This window comes from Oryza sativa, chromosome 2 (assembly GCF_034140825.1).
Source record: "Oryza sativa Japonica Group chromosome 2, ASM3414082v1".
In the NCBI taxonomy this organism is placed as follows: Eukaryota; Viridiplantae; Streptophyta; class Magnoliopsida; order Poales; family Poaceae; genus Oryza; species Oryza sativa.
This window is the reverse complement of record NC_089036.1, coordinates 28,710,948-28,728,556: the sequence shown is the minus strand read 5'-3', so window position 1 is coordinate 28,728,556 and position 17,609 is coordinate 28,710,948. Positions and strand designations below refer to the sequence as shown.

At 44.3% G+C, this 17,609-nt stretch overlaps 2 protein-coding genes and 1 non-coding gene across 3 annotated transcripts; 1 reads left to right on the top strand and 2 right to left on the bottom strand.

Annotated features, from left to right (window-relative positions):
• Nucleotides 1-1,760: 1,760 nt before the first annotated feature.
• TRNAM-CAU (transfer RNA methionine (anticodon CAU)) lies at nucleotides 1,761-1,832 on the top strand. Its single transcript has one exon. It is a non-coding gene; the product is annotated as a tRNA-Met (tRNA).
• A 739-nt stretch (nucleotides 1,833-2,571) lies between these two features.
• On the bottom strand, nucleotides 2,572-6,211 carry LOC4330363 (dolichyl pyrophosphate Glc1Man9GlcNAc2 alpha-1,3-glucosyltransferase). The gene is made up of 4 exons (XM_015767469.3): nucleotides 5,410-6,211; nucleotides 4,930-5,136; nucleotides 4,597-4,834; nucleotides 2,572-3,454 (listed from the first exon to the last, which is right to left on the bottom strand). The coding sequence occupies exons 1-4, from the start codon at nucleotides 6,151-6,153 to the stop codon at nucleotides 3,087-3,089; spliced, it is 1,557 nt and encodes a 518-aa protein (XP_015622955.1). The 5' UTR covers nucleotides 6,154-6,211; the 3' UTR covers nucleotides 2,572-3,086.
• Nucleotides 6,212-14,177: 7,966 nt separating this feature from the next.
• LOC9267347 (pectinesterase inhibitor 12) lies at nucleotides 14,178-14,901 on the bottom strand. Its single transcript, XM_015769523.3, has one exon. It carries the CDS (start codon nucleotides 14,832-14,834, stop codon nucleotides 14,337-14,339), a length of 498 nt encoding a protein of 165 aa, XP_015625009.1. The 5' UTR covers nucleotides 14,835-14,901; the 3' UTR covers nucleotides 14,178-14,336.
• Between the last annotated feature and the right edge of the window lie 2,708 nt (nucleotides 14,902-17,609).

Sequence of the window (17,609 nt, the reverse complement as noted above, 5' to 3'; positions counted from 1 at the left end):
GTTCAGTTCTACCCTTTACACTTGGATAGCAAAACTGCAAGAAGATGGAACTGTTTACCACTTTGATATGGAGCCAATGCAAGTAAAGCACAATCCCTGCATGCAAGTTGCAACATATGCCATGTGGATTCCTGGTGCATGCCCAATCTTAAGGCTGCAGTTCTTGTGCAGGCATTCAGATTCAGGCAAGCAGGCAGTGATTTGGTGCTGAAACTGATGAGCTCTTCTTGTTCGGCTGCACCTACCATGCCTAGTCATGACTCATGAGATCGCCTTGTCCCTCTTCTCATTTGCTCATCCCTGATGCCATATTGCCATGATGAGCGTGAGGAGCAAGCTGCCTTGCCGCCTTCTTTGCTCTGTCGCCTTTTGATTCCTCTATCTCATCAAGACTATGATGTCATGATGAGAATTGACAAGAAGAATCAACGATCCATATGATACTCGAACAAAAAGATCACTGCTCTGGTTATCGCCTTTCTCCTTTCTCCTATCCAATGAGGGAAGAAGACTATAAAAGTGTCTGAAACCGAATCCAATAGTAGTAGTCTTTCATTCTGCAGAATGATCCACCCTGCTTCGTCGTGGTTATTCTAACTCAATCAACCTGAAACGTTGACAGACAGGAACGTCAGAACGTGTTTACATGGCATTCCGATAATCAAATCCGGGTTAGGTTCAGTGTAAACCCAGAAGTCTTTCCATTAGATTATCCGATTCTTGACCCATAAGCACAGAATTTTATCCTAAGCTGACATGGTAACAGCTTCATGGATGGTGATTAATTTGCTGAGGTGCACCCGGCCAACGCGGCTTAGGCAATAACCTGACACATAAGTACATAACCAAAATTACACTCATTAGCAAACACATAATCACACGTGATATTACCTTTCTCAAATTGAAAATAAATACAGTCGTAATCAGAAATCTCCATCTGAATTGAGCTAGTACAGGTTCCGTAGAAGGGTAGATACAAATCCGGGTGATGTCTCATGTGACCTACCTCCCTTCCATTCCATGACATCACAGCTAGCTCATACAAGAGCTTTCATACGTTTGGATCGACATGGAAAATTAAGGGACCATGGTTGACTATACCTTGCGTTGTTACATGTGGCTGGTCCATGCAAGTTAGGTGGTGTTTGGTTGGAGGGACTAAAGTTGAGCTAAACTTTAGTCCCTCTCACAAAATTATAAGTTGGAGGGACTTATAATTTTGTGAGAGGGACTAAATTTTGTGAAAACCATCGCTAACTAAAGGCAAAAAAGGAGTCAAACTTGTCTGCAACTTGCTGTTCACCAAGAACATGCATAGTATATCGTAATCCGATCGAAAGCAGAAAGAGGAAATTTGAGTTCTTTATAAGTTTTTTTTCTTCTGAGTTCTGACAACTGGAAAGTAAAAAATATTAGCAGCAAGTGACACAGGTGATCGACGTTACGCAAGGTTTGGGGCCAAAAGGAGCCGACGTTTCGTTTCGCTTTGCCTTTTCCTTCTCGTTTTTTCTTTTGTGCCGTGGACACCAAGCTTGATCGAGGCTTGTACGAGAATGCTGTTTGATGCTGCAACCAAGAGATTAACTTGTAGACTGTCAGAGTGTATCGTGTTAAGTCTTACTGAATACTGAGAATTATTTGTCGTTGTTATTCTACCTGCGTGGCTGTATGAGTAGTTTCTTAGTTTTTGGGCCGTCCTGGTCAAGGCCCATTAATATTTTCGACATCTAATAAGTTTGTGAAAGAATCATACCAACAACATCAGAGTGGCGCAGCGGAAGCGTGGTGGGCCCATAACCCACAGGTCCCAGGATCGAAACCTGGCTCTGATAATTTAGTTGAGCTGTTTTTCTTTAAACTTTCTCGGTTTTCTTTCTGCTTTTTGGTTTTTATCTTGCATCTACTGTTTTAATCTTTCTCGGTTTTTGTTTTGCATCTACTGTTTTAAACTTTATCCTTTTTGGTTTTGCTTCCGTTTTTGTTTAAACTTTTTCGGTTTTTATTTTTGCATCTATTTGGTTTTTATTTTGCATCTACTGTTTTAAACTTTATCCTTTTTGGTTTTGCTTCCGTTTTTATTTAGACTTTTTCGGTTTTTATTTTTGCATCTATTTGGTTTTTATTTTGCATCTACAATTTTAAACTTTCTGCTTTTTGGTTTTTATCTTGCATCTACTGTTTTAATCTTGCATCTACTATTTTAAGCTTTCTCGGTTTTTACTTTGCATCTACTGTTTTAAACTTTCTACTTTTTGGTTTTTATTTGCATCTACTGTTTTAAACTTTCTCGGTTTTTATTTTGCATCTAATCCAGTGCTCTCTCTCTCTCTCTCTCTTTTAATCCAGTTGCTTACGTGTCCGGTTCAATTGCAACGGGACTCTGCAACTCGGGCTGTAGCCTCTTAAGAGAACAAAAGAATAACTTCTTTTATCACACCGAATGCACTTGTGGTATGGTAGATAACTCCGACCACAGGGTCCATCAAACAGCAAGCAACAAATTTCGGTGATACATCGTGATTGGAATGTGTTTTCAACAAGTGATGTTCAAGTATGATGCAACACCAGTAGTAAAATCAGGGAGGCCAATGGATACCTTATTGCATTCCAGAAAAATGGAAAAGAAAGACAGTAAGCATCTCCATGGTCATCGTACAATCAGCAGAGCACGTTCCAGAATTATCAGAAGAAGAAAAAGACCAACCCATGAAGAATGGATTGGTACAAGCAGCTCCATACAAAAGAATACATTACATCACGAAAAGGTTACTCCAAAAATTGCCAACACACTGTAGAACTGAATGTGTCAACATATGAATGATGTTCCCAGTAGTAATTTGGGGAGAGAACGATGGCATAATGCAATGGTCAAGAGGGGTGAGTTATCACAAGAGGTTTACATCTCCGAAAATTGCCATCACGCTGTACAACTGAATGTGTCAACATGTTCCCACCCCAGTAGCAACTTGGGGTGGGAAAGATGGCCTAATGCAATGGTCAAGAGGGGTGAGTTATCACAAATTAGTGCGAGGCTGGGTTCCCAGCAAGGCAAAGCAGCATGCTCGTGTTGCTAACCAGAGACCATATTAGTGCCTGACAATCCATGCGAGTTGCCACATCCATGAGTACATCATTCCGACACCACAGTAGAGTGACACCATTATGAGAGGTAGGAAAGGAAATCTGCTGCCAAATACATAGTGGTGGAATACTTGAGACCATAATTCTATAGCAACAATTCCTAAAAGATAGCTAAAACTGATCCACCCAATGAAGCTATTTTTCCTGACCACGCTGCCTGATTCATTTACTTTCTTCCCTTCTTGAGGAGATTTTGCAGCAAAATGGGAAGAAAATCCTACCCACATGAGGGTAGCATAGGTCAACAGAAGCATAACCTTTATAGGATATTCTTGGTTCTCAAACAACAATGGGAACAATGAATAACATGAAACTGCAAAACAAAAAAATGTATGTCAAAGCAAAACAAACAATATATAATCAGCACTTCATAAGTCATTGTTAAACTGGTAGTTCAGGTTGTCTTGAGGCAAAATTACACGAAATTTTGCTCCAGTTGCTACCATAGAATGACACAATGAGTTATTAAAATATAGTTATGAAATGGTGTTCAACTCCAACTGTCCAACAAGTTAGCAAACTAAGAAATGGCAGGATATTACAGCAATAGCTCATTATACATGTTAAGCAGTATGTGACTATGTGTCTCCATAGTGAACAGATTTTACGTAAGTGAAAGTGCAGAACAGATGAACGCCACTGGTTCATCAAAATACAATTTCAGTTATAAAAATAAGAAAAACTGCACGCCATTTTCATTATTAAAGCTAGAAGTACTATGGTTTGCAGCAGTGGACTATACCACTATAAATACTACCTCCGTCCCAAAATATAGTAATTTTTGGCTATGAATCTGGACACACAATTGTCTAGATTCATAGCTAAAAATGCTTACATGTTGGGACGGAGGGAGTACAAAACAATGTTGTATCACATGGTTGGCTTTTCCCTTTTTCCCCATTTTCTTGGTCAGTGTGCAAAAGATGGTGTCTGTTCCGAATAGTTTAATTAGGTATTTTCTATTGGCTTAGGTCTTGAACCATCACCTGATATGAGTTATTCACATGGTAACCAGTACCCCAATGCTTTCTAACTCTTTTTTTGTGAATATAGTACTCCCTCCATTTCAGAATGTAAGATATTTGGTTTTGTCCTAAGTCAAACTTTTCCAAGTTTATAGAAAAATGTAATAATATTTAGAACACTAAATTAATTTCATTAAATCCTCCATTGAATATATTTTTAATAATATATTTGTTTGGTGTTTAAAAATGTTGCTACGCTTTTTTTTATAAAAAAAACTTGGTCAAACTTGAAGAAGTTTGACTTACGACAAAACCAAAACATCTTACAGCCTGAAACAGAGGGAGTATGTATTATGGTGAAAGGAGTGTATCAATCAGAAAGAGATGTTTTTCTAAGAAAATTGTGAAACAGTAGGTATTACAGTAAAAGCAAGTAGGAGTTTAAGCAAGAGTTAACGGTGACTCAACTGACTCAAAGTCTCAAACATACCTATTGACAACACAAAATAATGCTTCGCGTCCTCCAAGCTATCCATGGCAATTAGGGCAAGCGGAATAGTGAAATGGAGTGATGCCTTCTCATGTACATGCCATCCAAACATAAACCCACATGTAGTTGCATATGACACCCATCTAATAATGTGCCTTGGCTGGGGTTTAGAGAATGCTTTCATGAGGCAAGGAGACATAGCAAGTATGACCAATAAAAATGTAGTTATTGGAGTGACCTGCAATCCGTAAGTTCATTAAAACAAATTATTAAACCATTGAGATAGCCATTCTCCCTTGGAAATATATAAGAATTCATAGTGGTAGAGAGAACCTTGGGAAGAACAGCAAAAGGAGACGAATTACCAACAAGCCCCCCGGTAAATGAAGCTTCAGGTATCTGGATGTTGAAGCCTAGTCTTCTAAGAAGAAACGCGAAGATCTTGTCAAGTAAAATGTAGAATACCCAAAAATTTGGCGCCCAATAAGCATGGCACAGGCCTCGACCAAAGGGAAACAACCGGTTAAAGAGCTGTTGCATCTGCAAGATTATTTGTTGCAATGAGTAAGACAATATTGTGCCAATTATGCAACCTACGTGCACAAACTGATAGGGAACTACTTAATTATAAACTTCACCGATCTTCTAATTCTGAACACTTGATGAACTACAGGAAAAATCCTGAAATCCTCTCAAGAAATAATTTCCTACTTTTAAGTGAACTGATGATTACAGATGGATTACAGTATCTAAACAAAAAAAAAACATACCAATTCGTCCATTCCAAAGGTAAATTAACCGAGCAAAACTCACCTGCCCATAGTACAGGAAGGGCACAAATGCAGCAGCAAACACAGCAGCCACACCAGCCCCCATCAGCACCAACCTTCCCAATCCCCTCACCACACCCCGGCCACAGCAATAATGCCGGAAAAGATACACGAAGTAGACCGGCGCCGCCACTAGGAACAGGTGCTTCGAGCACAGCAGAGCAGCAAAAACGACTCCGCCGGCGAGATCCCTCCCCTGCTCAAGGAAGTGCAGCGACAGCAGCAGCAGCCCCATCAGGAACCCGTTGTACTGGAAGTGTACGTGGTCCACGGCGAGCAGCGCCGGCGACCAGAGGACGAGCGCGAGGGAGAGGAACGGCCGCCGCCGCCGCCGCGTGAGCGCGTCCGTGGCCAGCAGGAGGACGGAGGAGAGGAGGAGGAGGAGGTCGGAGAAGGCGACGGTGAGGCGGAGGTAGAGGAGGTAGGCGAAGGAGGGCGGCGCGTCGGGGACGGGGAGGGAGACGAGGGAGGCGTCGACGAGGGGCGCCGGGAGGGCGAGGAGGCGGGAGAAGTAGGCGAAGAAGGGCGGGTAGTCGAGCGTCCACTGCGACGAGGCGTCGGTGTACCACCGCCGCGCGGGGAGGGCGTGGGTGAGGGCGAGCCAGTAGCGGTGCACGTCGAAGTCGGTGGAGCGGTAGGTGGGGACGAGCAGGAGCTTGACGCATGTGGCGGCGGCGAAGGTCCAGGCCGCCGCCCGCGCCGGGGAGGTGGCGGCGGCGGCCGCCATTGGGGACGAGTAGATCTGGTGATCTCCAGAGAGGGGTTGCGTTTCGGGTGGTTGCGGTGATGAGACTTCAGAAAATTCGTAACTTTAGGGCTGTTTGGTTTCCGGAGACTTATTTTAAATCCCTGTCATATCGGATATTTGAACATTAATTTAGAGTATTAAATATACACTAATTACAAAATTCATTTCATGAGCTTGGACTAACTCGCGAGACGAATCTTTTAAGTCTAATTACGCCATGATTTTGATAATATGATGCTACAGTAAACTTTTGATAATTATAGATTAATTAGGCTTAAAAAATTCGTCTCGTGGATCATCTCTTATTTATGAAATTAGTTTTTTTATTAGTCCATGTTTAATACTCTAAATTAGCGTCCAAACATCCGATGTGACATGGTCTAAAAAGTTTTAGCCCCATCTAAACACCCCCTTTGTGGTAGTACACAGGATCGTTACTGGTTACTCATTTTCATTTATCGCCAAATTGTGAGTAAATAAGTACTCCCTCCGTTTCAAAATGTTTGACACCGTTAATTTTTTAAGTACGTGTTTAACCATTCATCTTATTTAAAAAATTTAAGTAATTATTTATTCTTTTCATATCATTTGATTCATTGTTAAATATACTTTCATGTACACATATAGTTTTATATATTTCACAAATTTTTTTTAATAAGATGAACGGTCAAACATGTGCTAAAAAGTCAACGGTGTCAAACATTTTGAAACAGAGGGAGTACTCCGGATACCAGATATATACATATTAGTAGTACGATTTTGCTATATATTTGTCGACAAATTTTCTCCTAAAAATTTGACAGATGTAATTACAGTACAATCGTAATATAATTACACTGTAACTTGCATGTAATTACACTGTAACTATAGTGTAACTTGTATGTAACTTTCAAAAATGTCTCTGTAATATGTTATTTCGGTAAAATAGAGATTGTGGAAACAAATCCTTACACATATATGTGTGCTGTGATTTTATTTTTCTTCCTTACCAAAACAAATCTTGTAATAGATTTAAAGATTCAAAATTAAATGAAACTTATTTACAAGTTACACTGTAGTTACATGCAAGTTACAGTGTAATTACATATAAGTTACAGTGTAATTACATTACGATTGTACTATAATTACATCTGTCAAATTTTTTGGAGAAAATTTATCGACGAATATATAGGTGGTCCCTTAGTAGTACTAAACAACCGTGTTAAGTACAAAGAATTGCACCCCCGCCATTATTTACATGGTATTGTACTCAATTAACTATAAGAGAATCGTTGAACGGTTTTAACCAGCCATCCGCGTCCACGTAGGAAGCGTCCAGGTATATCTGCGCCTGCTGCTCCGTCAGCGGTTTGGCATATGGTACTCTACCGGTCATGTTGGCGCCCACACCCGTACACATGTATTCACCGTAGAACATCGTGCTGTTAAAACAAATAAAACCGTAGTATACATGTTTAGAAACATACAGCTAATATAAAATGAAACGGAAGTAGTAGTAGAAAGAATACGTACGCATCTCGTTGCGGGTCGTCCCAGTCGCTCCAACCCTCGGCACAATGATACCGGGCATGTCCGTGTGCGCGAAGACCACGCGGGAGTAGGGCCTCCATGCACGGCCCAATAAAATCAGCCCACTGCCGGTGATGCGACAATTGACAAAGGCAAAGCCCGTGTCATCGGCCGCGTATTCACGGCCTTGTGCACATATTGCACCGTTGATCCCATCGCTTGTAGCTACCGAGTTCAAAATACACTTCTGAAAAACGCACAGAAACTTGGTTAGATGCATGGCAAGTTTGTTACTCACTCAATGAAAATAAAACGTAACTAGAACCATCGAAGATTTGTGTGGTACGTACCTCATAAAATGATCTGCCGTTGCCAAAGATAAAATCAATCGAACCTTCAATAAAACAATCACTAAAGTAATGACGGCCTAAATCATCAAATAATGTATCTTGGTAGCTATACATGCCGCAACCCAAAACGCTGCTTGATCACCTGAAACTCTAATTGCTACAGCCTGTCCGTCACGATCACCCGGCTTTGGAGCTGGGGATGCATTCTACACAGAATGAATCAGTAGATAAACTAAACCCTTCTGCCGTATACATAATTAAGCAAATTAAGTTTTGTGAGCACAAGAACATACCTTAAAACTGATGTTGTTCGTTACAAATCCTGTAGCAAAAACATCAACGGTGGCGCTGTAAAATGTGCCTGTATTTTTTGCGCTATTGTTCCAAACGATGATCGTCGACTCAAAACCTTGTCCTTGGAATGTTACATTAGGCTTTGAAAAGTTCACTGTCACCTTTTCACTGTGCAAAAGAAAGTGTACATCCCTTAAACAATGCATGAATGTATCCAGCAGAATTAGCAGTCCAATAAATTAATGCAAAACACTTACATGTATGTGCCGGAGTTGATTCAAACGACACTTCTTGTCAATCTATTTTCGGGAATCGCATCGACGGCTGATTGCACACAGCTGAAGTTGCAGCATCCATTGGAATCAACGCAATAAATAGATAAAGCAGCTGCATCACTAGGAGGCTGGAAATTAGCACATGGGTTATTCCTAACCGAAGAATCAGTGAAAACAGGTAAGCAGAGTATAGCAACTATAACTACTATGCAACACACTCCAGCAGAACTTATTAACCCACCGGGCATACATAAAGATCATATCGGCTGAACCTCTAGTGTATACCCACCGGGCATACATAAAGATCATATCGGCTGAACCTCTAGTGTATAGTTGTATGAACCCCTTTGCCTCACGATATCGATTAAGCTCAAGGCTAGATATGTGCCATCCTCTAATAGCTCAATCATTCACTCGAACCTGTTGATAGATTATATAACTTGTGATTGACTCCTCAATCACCTTTGGTATGGCCATGCACTTCCATAATCTGCAACATCGAGGGGTCCAGAGATATCTCTCCATAGGAGGGGCAAATCCCATCTTGATTATTCATATCCCACTATACATGTTTCATAGCATACTCGAAAACTACTTTTATAACTACCCAATTACGGAGTAGCGTTTAGCAGTCCCTAAGTAAGCTACTACACATGTTGAGAACCATGATAATCTCAGGTCTAAGGATTCAACATCAACACTCAATGAGATCACTGATGACACAACACATATGGCTCTTGCAGTGTCTCATGTTGGGTCTACCTAACAACATGTTCACCAACATATGTCCACATTATTAATTTGGTATCTCTATACCATGATCCATGAGACATAATCATCAATTAATACATGTGCTGATCATATAAACATATTTGTTCCACATATGATATTTGATCAGGGATCCTTTAGAAATAGTAACAAACAACATAAAAAGTCTCATGAAAGAATCACATATTCATTAACCAATAAGGAGTTATCTATTTCAAGGAACAATGTCGGATAAATATGTAAACATAATATGTGATACAATCATCTCTATGATTGCCTCTAGGGCATATCACTAACATGAAGTAGAGACAGAAAGTGTGTTACACGCCATAGAGAACATGTGGTATGGTCTTGGTGTCTTTTTTCTTGGAGAATGTTAGTAGCATAATTTGGCTTTTGGTTAGGTCATTTTAGACAGGCCAAATTATATAGAATAGTTGGTGTAATTGTTTTAGTGGTTTGCTTAAGAATTGGTTAGCTTGACAAGGGCAGGAATTTGTGATGCATCGGGAGGTGTACGAGTTGCTGGGGAGCTGCAGAAACTAGAGAAGAAGGTTAGGACTTGGGAGGCTGCAATTCTCAGATTTTGTCAGTTCAAGCAGCTAGCATGCAGCGATGGAGCTTTTGCCGATTCAATGGATGTGAGGCTTCAGTGGTTGATTTTATGTGGCTGGGGTTGGATGCATGGCTATGTTTGATGATATGCCTGTTGAAGTCTAGCCACACAGGATCACATTGTTGCCAGAGTAAGGGGAGACAAATTCTGAAACTTGGGCTGGAGCAGCGTTGCAGGATAGAGGCGACTTTCGGCTGAGGCGTGTATACGTCTGCATGGAAGCTGTCGTTTAAAAATGACGGTTTTGATTAGATAGAATTAATCACGGATTTACCTAGAGTTTTCTATATATGCAGTACAGTGTATTCCTTTACTATATACTATGGATTTTGCACTTGGTAGGGCTCTGGAACAATTATCATCCTATATTATTTTCTTCTACTGTTTTCATCGTACTTTTACTCTTGTTTCTTTGGCCAAATCCTAGTTATCTAGGGTGCAGATGATCTTTACTGGTTTGCGCTGAAAATCAGTCGGGTTCTTCCACGAAAGTGAAGATCTTTGCTAGTTTGCTTGAAAACTAGTCGTTCGTCGTCACGAAAGCACAACGGTTTTCATTGTTGTTGCGTGAATCAATTTTACGTGTCAACAGAGAACAGATGGTGTTGTTGGTGTTATGCGTGGGAGGTTTTTATAAGTGAAATATTGGATGAAAAAAAAAACAACGTTAACTTGCAGGCATGCTAAACAGCCATTGCTTCATTTTTGTTCGATCCCGTAGCCCGATATGAGAAATCAAGCCGTGAAAGTAAGATAGTATTGCATATACTTAAGAAGTAAGATCACATTAGGTTGTTCACCGGCCAATTCCCTCGAAAATAAAAATTGTTCACCGCCCATGACCATATATATATATAGCATGTTCAGGTCTGCATCTTCTTCCCAATTACTTGATGATGCATATCTTCAGCCTGTGGCGTCAAATCTTACTAAATTAACTGAAGAAGTAGGAGAAGCCGGTGGCGTATACTAAAATATAACCTATACGTGGAACTTGCTTGATCATGTCCATCAGCCGTCCTGCATCTCGTCTTACTAAATCAGCACGAAGAAGCATAACAGGAGAAGGCGAGTGGGCGAGTGGCAATCCCACATAATCCATAATCGCATCACAAGGGCTCGTGCGCGCCCATGGCACGTGTTGTCTTGGTTCACTACAACGTACACTCTTTGTCATCACGTTGGTGTGATCCATACCACCCATAACCTCATCTCTCCTGCCGTGTTTTCAGAACAAAGTGTTTGTTAGTAGTAGACGGCAATGGGAGTCCGATTCCAATCTGAAAGACCACGGATCAATCCATGGTGCACTTCTTCCTCCCGAGCGCGCGCCCTTTGCTAGCACTTCTTCAAAAATTGACGGTGCAGGTTGGGCCTTCCGGGCCTTGAGGAGAGAATTGGTTTTCCGTTCGGTCCCTTCCTCATTTACACGTGGGCCAGAATTTCAAGGGGCAGCCCAGCTTTGGATTTCCTTGTCTCGTCCACAGCTGCTGAACAGTCGTGCATCTTTCTTTCTTTCTCTTTGAAAAACAATGTATTTATTTATTTAAAGAAGTTCAGAAGAACAATATACTCCTTCCGTCCCATCCAGTTTTGCAAAGGAGCCCCTTAACAATGGGCAGATTACACTTTAGCTCAACATTTTGTAGTAAAGGACTTAAGAAGAAAAGAAAAAAAAAACAATTGAGTCCTGCTCGAACTGCCTCTGTCTTCAACGTCGACGACGAAACTTTGAATCCTAACATCGGCGGAGGTTGGATCCAAGTGAGCTCCAAGTGAGCTCCACAAGATGACGCCACCGCACAATCCTTAACGGGGCCTCTCATAGATGATAGATGGAGGTTGAGGAGATGGCAAACAAATAACAACTTCAGCTACGCCGAAGGGCGACGCGGGCGGCGAAACCTCGCCGTCGCCTCCTCACTCTCCTCCTCTCCCCCACCTTGCCGCCGCCTGAGCAGCCGCCGGCAAAGCCGGGCGACTGCGAAGATGGCGGCGGCGGGGCTCCCTTCTCCCTCACTCCCGGTCAGCCGGTTGGGGCGCCGACGACACCAAAGAGCGAGAGCGTGGTCCTGGCAACGACAGCCAAATCCGGCGCCGTTCGGTTTGGATCCGGCCCCTTGGCCAGATCTGGGTTGGGACGCGCGGGTCGGCGGCGGTGTGGCGCGTGGGCCACGCGGAGGCGGCAGAGTGCACGGAGGCGGCGGCCGCGGCAGCGCCGCGGGAGACGCCCATGCGAAGGTGGTGGGGTAGAGGTCCGCGGCTCCGGCGACGGGCAGGCGCCAGATCCGGTCGCCCCGCTTGGCCGAGGCGACCGGCGACGGGCTCGGTCGATGCCGGCGCCGCTCCACGGACCTGGCAGGGGGGTGGCTGGCGGCGGCGATGGTGGCGGATGTAGCGGCGACGAAGTTGGCGACGAAGGCGGCGGACTACGGCGCGTGCCGCGACGCCGGCCCTCGTCAAGAACCTTGCCGCCATGAGGGAGGCGCGGCGCCCGTCAATTGTACGCCGTGCCCGTGACGCCTTCCTCCATGGCGCCGGCGACCCGCACTGTGCGCTGCACCTTCAGGTCCGCGCCACCCAGGCCGGTCTGGACGGTTGGCGGCTGGCGATGGTGGAGGCTGACGGTGGCGACTGGACGGTGGTGGCTGATGGTGGCGGCTGGACGGGGGTGGCGGTGGCGGTGGTGGTGGCGGTGGCGATGGTGGCTGGCGATGGCGGCTGGCGACGGTGGTGGCTGTGGCGCTGGCAGTGGCGGCTGTCGACGGTGGTGCAAGGCCATCATCCGAGGCTGACGGTGCGTCATCGTCGGCAGCGGCATGTGGAGACGGGGAAGGAGGAGTCCGGGTGCGGGCGCGCTGTCAAGAACTGTGGGCGGTGGCCTTGGCCGAATTTCTAAAGGGACAATGTTGTTGATCGATGAAGATCCTTCTTGTGCGGATTAGTGGTGTGGGTTTGGACAGGGAATCGCGGGCGAAAGCCTTGCCGAGCCGTTTGGCCGGCTGACGACGGCGACGCCGTTTGGCATCGTTCCCCTCCTTGGAGGCGTCATTTTAGATTACCCCTCTCCTTTTCTAACCATATTCTCCGGGTGAAAACCTTGCTTCCTTCCGAACGAGCGGTGGCGGCGATCCACGTCGCGTCCTCCTTGGGGGCACCGCTTTGGAGAAACCTCTTCGTGCAAGGATTGTCAATGGTCTATGCATTGGCTTCGAACTTCAGTCCTAGGCTTTGACGAGGCCTTCTAGCTCCACTTTTTGTTTTGCTTTTCTTAGTTTGTGTCCTCTCTTTTCCTGTTTGGTGTGTTCAACTTGTCTTGAACTACACTCTCTTCTGGAGTGGAATTTTGTAATAATTGGCTGTAGCTCTTTTTGAGCAAAGGCCGAGATATTATATTCCATTATCTAAAAAGCTACGCCGAATAAGAAACCCACCAGAAGTTTTGATAGGGGTCGACGCCAAAGCAGATAATCCAAAGAAGCCAGCCCCATCCATACCACCGGCAAGGATAGCAAGAGTAACACCACTAACTGCAAAAGAAACTGAGGGGCATCCCCGATTAGGGCCTCCACGCATGGGAGGTTGAGACCATCTCAGCAAAACTTGAAACCTTCAGCCGTGTAATTGATCTTCACTGGAGGTCAAGAAGAAGACCACCTCCTTTGTATAGAACTCGTCGGAGAAATCGAGAAAGGTTGGCGCAACCTTTTTTTCCCAGATCTAAAAGTATCTCATCCAACGGCTGGGAGAAGAAACCCGGCAAAGAGGTGACCAATCACTGGCTAAAAAACCGGTGATGCTCACCACACCACCAAGACGAGGAGCGTCGAAGCCGACGGACACCTTGAGCAGTAAAAGATGGATGATAACGAGAAGAACTCGAACTAACACGATGACCTGACCAAACGAGAAAGCAAGACTACTACTTACACTACTAGATGAGAAGAGACATCCGACCCCCCTTTCATCCATCGTTGGTGGTGATCCACCGGAGAGGAGGAAGAGGGGTCGGAGAATGAACGAGGCGACTGTAGCGGAGATTCGCAAAAGCTGGAGTGGCCGAGGTCTCTCAAATTCTCAGCAGTATCTTTTTGGGGCTCCGAACAGTCGCGCATCAGAACCCACCCACCCCCAAATATGGACTATGGGCATTTAACATTTTGTTAAGCACAACAATAGCAACAGAATTCATAGAAACAATCAGACGCAGCCTTGCCAGCAAACTGTATTAGCTGATGCCTGGAAATGGCATGATGCTACCCACAGCCTCCCAATACAATACATGGGTAGAGTAAGATTAAGGAGGAGGAGGGGGAGGTGGACCTATCCATGCAACTTAGGCTAATTGTATTAATGTACCAACTGGTACACGATGTCGCTGGTTAACTTTGAAATGGCCTCGTTGTACATGTTCTCCGAGCTCACCGGGTTCTTGTGGGCGCTTCCCTCAAACAACATTATATCACAGTTGCCGGGCTCGTCCGAGGCCCGGTGCAGTTTGTAGAACGAGGTAACGGCGGGGCGCCCGACACGCAGGTCGTCGATGGCGCTGGCCACGAGATCGTCCATGTCCTGGTAGTACTTGATGCAGAGCTTGAGCTCCTCTACCAGCTCGGTGAGGACGCGTACCGTGGACGTCACGTTGCGCATCGTGATGTTGGCCGCGGCGATGGCGAGGCCACGCTTGTCCGTGGCGGAGGCGCCTGCCGGATCAGCCGAGAGCACGCCCAAGCAGTAGCCATAGTTGGAAGTTGCGGTGCATGTCTCGTTGATGAGAGATGGGGAACCCACCGTGAGACCGGGGGCTATTGCGGCGGCGAGGAGGAGTGTAGCGATGATGGGATGCATCGGGAATTCTCAGGCCGGGGAGAAGCTAATGATGCTTTTTTGTGGTTTGGCTCCTCCAGGTACACTGAGATTTATAGAAGAGAAAGGACCTTCAAAAGGAAACTGATCAATGTAATAAATTCTAAATTCAATGCGATTGATCATGAAAATCGACTCTTTAATGTACTTCCGGCTATATTCCAATTCTTTCCTCAATAAATTGCCACCTCCTTTAAATGGGTGTACATTGTGAATAATCACAAATGTGTTTGTGCCGCGTGCAAACGTCCGCACGTGAAACAGAACATCCCCTCGTGCGACCCTTCGCTCTAGTACGTGCCTACGTGCTCTCCTGCCTGCTCCCCACGCATCGTGCAAGAGTGACATTTATAAGTTCAGGGGGAGAAAACCCATATAGCATTATTGGAAAATCAGACTTAGTACTCATTTACAGCAAACATGAAATTATAGATTTGAATCATATTTAACGCAGGAGTATAGTATTTTACTAATTTCCTTGTGAAGCAGATTTCATAAAAAAAAACTCATGGAGGCCACTTGAACCGGGGGAGGCTAATGGGCGATCGATCGCCAGGGCGATTGCCCAGTGATCGGTTTCCCCCCTCCCCCTATACTCCTCCCTCTTGTTCCCTTCCTCCTCCCCTTCTTCTCTTTCCACTGCAGTGCACCACACAATTTTTTTAAAAAAACAAAAGTTAGAAAAATTTATATATAGAAATACTATATAAAAAAATTTGAATTCAAATTCAAATTTGAATCGGGTATGTAAACTTTTAACTTATAAACTTTGGGTCTATAAACTTTAGGTGTATAAACTTTAGATGTATAGAAATACTATATATAGAAAATATTTGAATTCAAATTCAAATTTGAATCGGATATAATTCAAATTCAAATTTGAATCGGGTATGTAAACTTTTGACTTATAAATTTTGGATCTATAAACTTTAGGTGTATAAACTTTAGATGTATAGAAATACTATATATAGAAAATATTTGAATTCAAATTTAAATTTGAATCAGATATAATTCAAATTCAAATTTGAACGGGTATATAAACTTTTGACTTATAAACTTTAGGTCTATAAACTTTAGGTGTATAAACTTTAGATGTATAGAAATACTATATATAAAAAAATATTTGAATTCAAATTCAAATTTGAATCGGATATATAAACTTTTGACTTATAAACTTTTGGTCTCTAAACTTTATATGTGTAAACTTGAGGTGTATAAACTTTAGGTGTATAAATTTACTAAAATAGAAAAGTAATGCGGTGCCAAAAAAGGAAACCAGGTGGAGGGGTGGAGGGAGGGAGGGGGGAGGGGATCGATCGCTGCCCCATCCCCAGGGCGATCGATCGCCGAACAACATTCTCGCTTGAACCGTGGCTACCTGACGGCCCACATGCATAGTAGAGTAAGGAAATAAGTTCACTTTGATTCCCTTACCTAGTGGCATAATCTGATTCGTATCCTTAAACCACAATATCAGATATGTTGACCCTCCTAAGTCCTAACTATTAAAACCGGTGCAATTTGACTCTGTCGGCGGTTGGAGGGTGGTTTCCTTGACGTGGTGACTACGTAGCGGCATTGACTTGGTCTTCATCTTACGTGACGTTGACGTGACGCTTATGTGATACTACCTCCGTCCTAAAATATAAGAAGTTTTAGGCTTGGGCACGAGCATTAAAAAAGTAGGTTTGATTAAATGGAAGAGGGTTGTGATTAGTTGAGAAGAGAAAGTATGTGAAGAATTTGAATGGTGAAAGGTTATGATTGGTTGAGAATGAATGTAGGTGAAAAAGTTATATACTTTTGGACAAACTTTGAATGCTAAAAATTGTTATATTTTTGAACGAATGGAGTATTAGAATTAAAAAAAATATGTGAGACCCATTTGTCATTCACAAAAGAAATATTGTGGGACCCACACGTCATCCTCTCTTTCTCCTTCCCTTCTTCCTCCTCCCTCTCTCTCTCCCTTCTCTCTCTTTCTATTTCTCTCCCCTTTCGCCTTTTGCAGGGAGAGCTGGAGCAGCGGCGAAGCTCCGACATCTTGACCGACCGGATGGCGATGGTGACATGCCATTGCTCCCCGCTGCCTTCATGTCCCGGAGCTCGGGGTATGAGAAGTGCGACGAGTGGAAGTAGCACGAGGAATGGAACAAAGTCGACGGCTTGGTGCCATTGTCGGACATAGCAACTCCGTTGTCTTATCCTCCCACCTGGGCTCTTTCCTCAGCCCGACCAACTCTGGCAACGTCTTTACAACACCGCTCGTCGTCGCCATGGTCGGCCTCGACGTACGGCTTAACGACGTCCAGGTAGAACAGGTCCGGGCCAGGATCGAAGCTAACCTTGTGTTGTGCCGCTTTGGTAAGCACCCGGCATGGCCCTCCTCTGGAACCTCCCGCACGCCAGGAACACCATGAGGACAACGAAGGAGCACCAACACCGCGTCGGACAGCGCGACGCCCGTGGCGACGACGACAAGTGGCATGCTCTTACTCCCTTCCTGGTTGCTGCCTCCTGCACTGCACCGTCTGTGCGCCATGGTGGTGTTCCCCCTTCTGTGGTCGACTCTACCAGCGACGGGGTCCGGGAACCGTGCGTTCTTGTGCGGTGGCGGCAGGTGGGCACGAGCCAGCGCCGAAGAGACACCACCTCTATGGCGATGCCGATGCTGCTGCCGCCTATCCAAGCAACAACCTCATAGAGGAGACGATGAGAGAGAGAGAGAGAGAGGAAGAAGGTAAGGAGAAAGGGAGG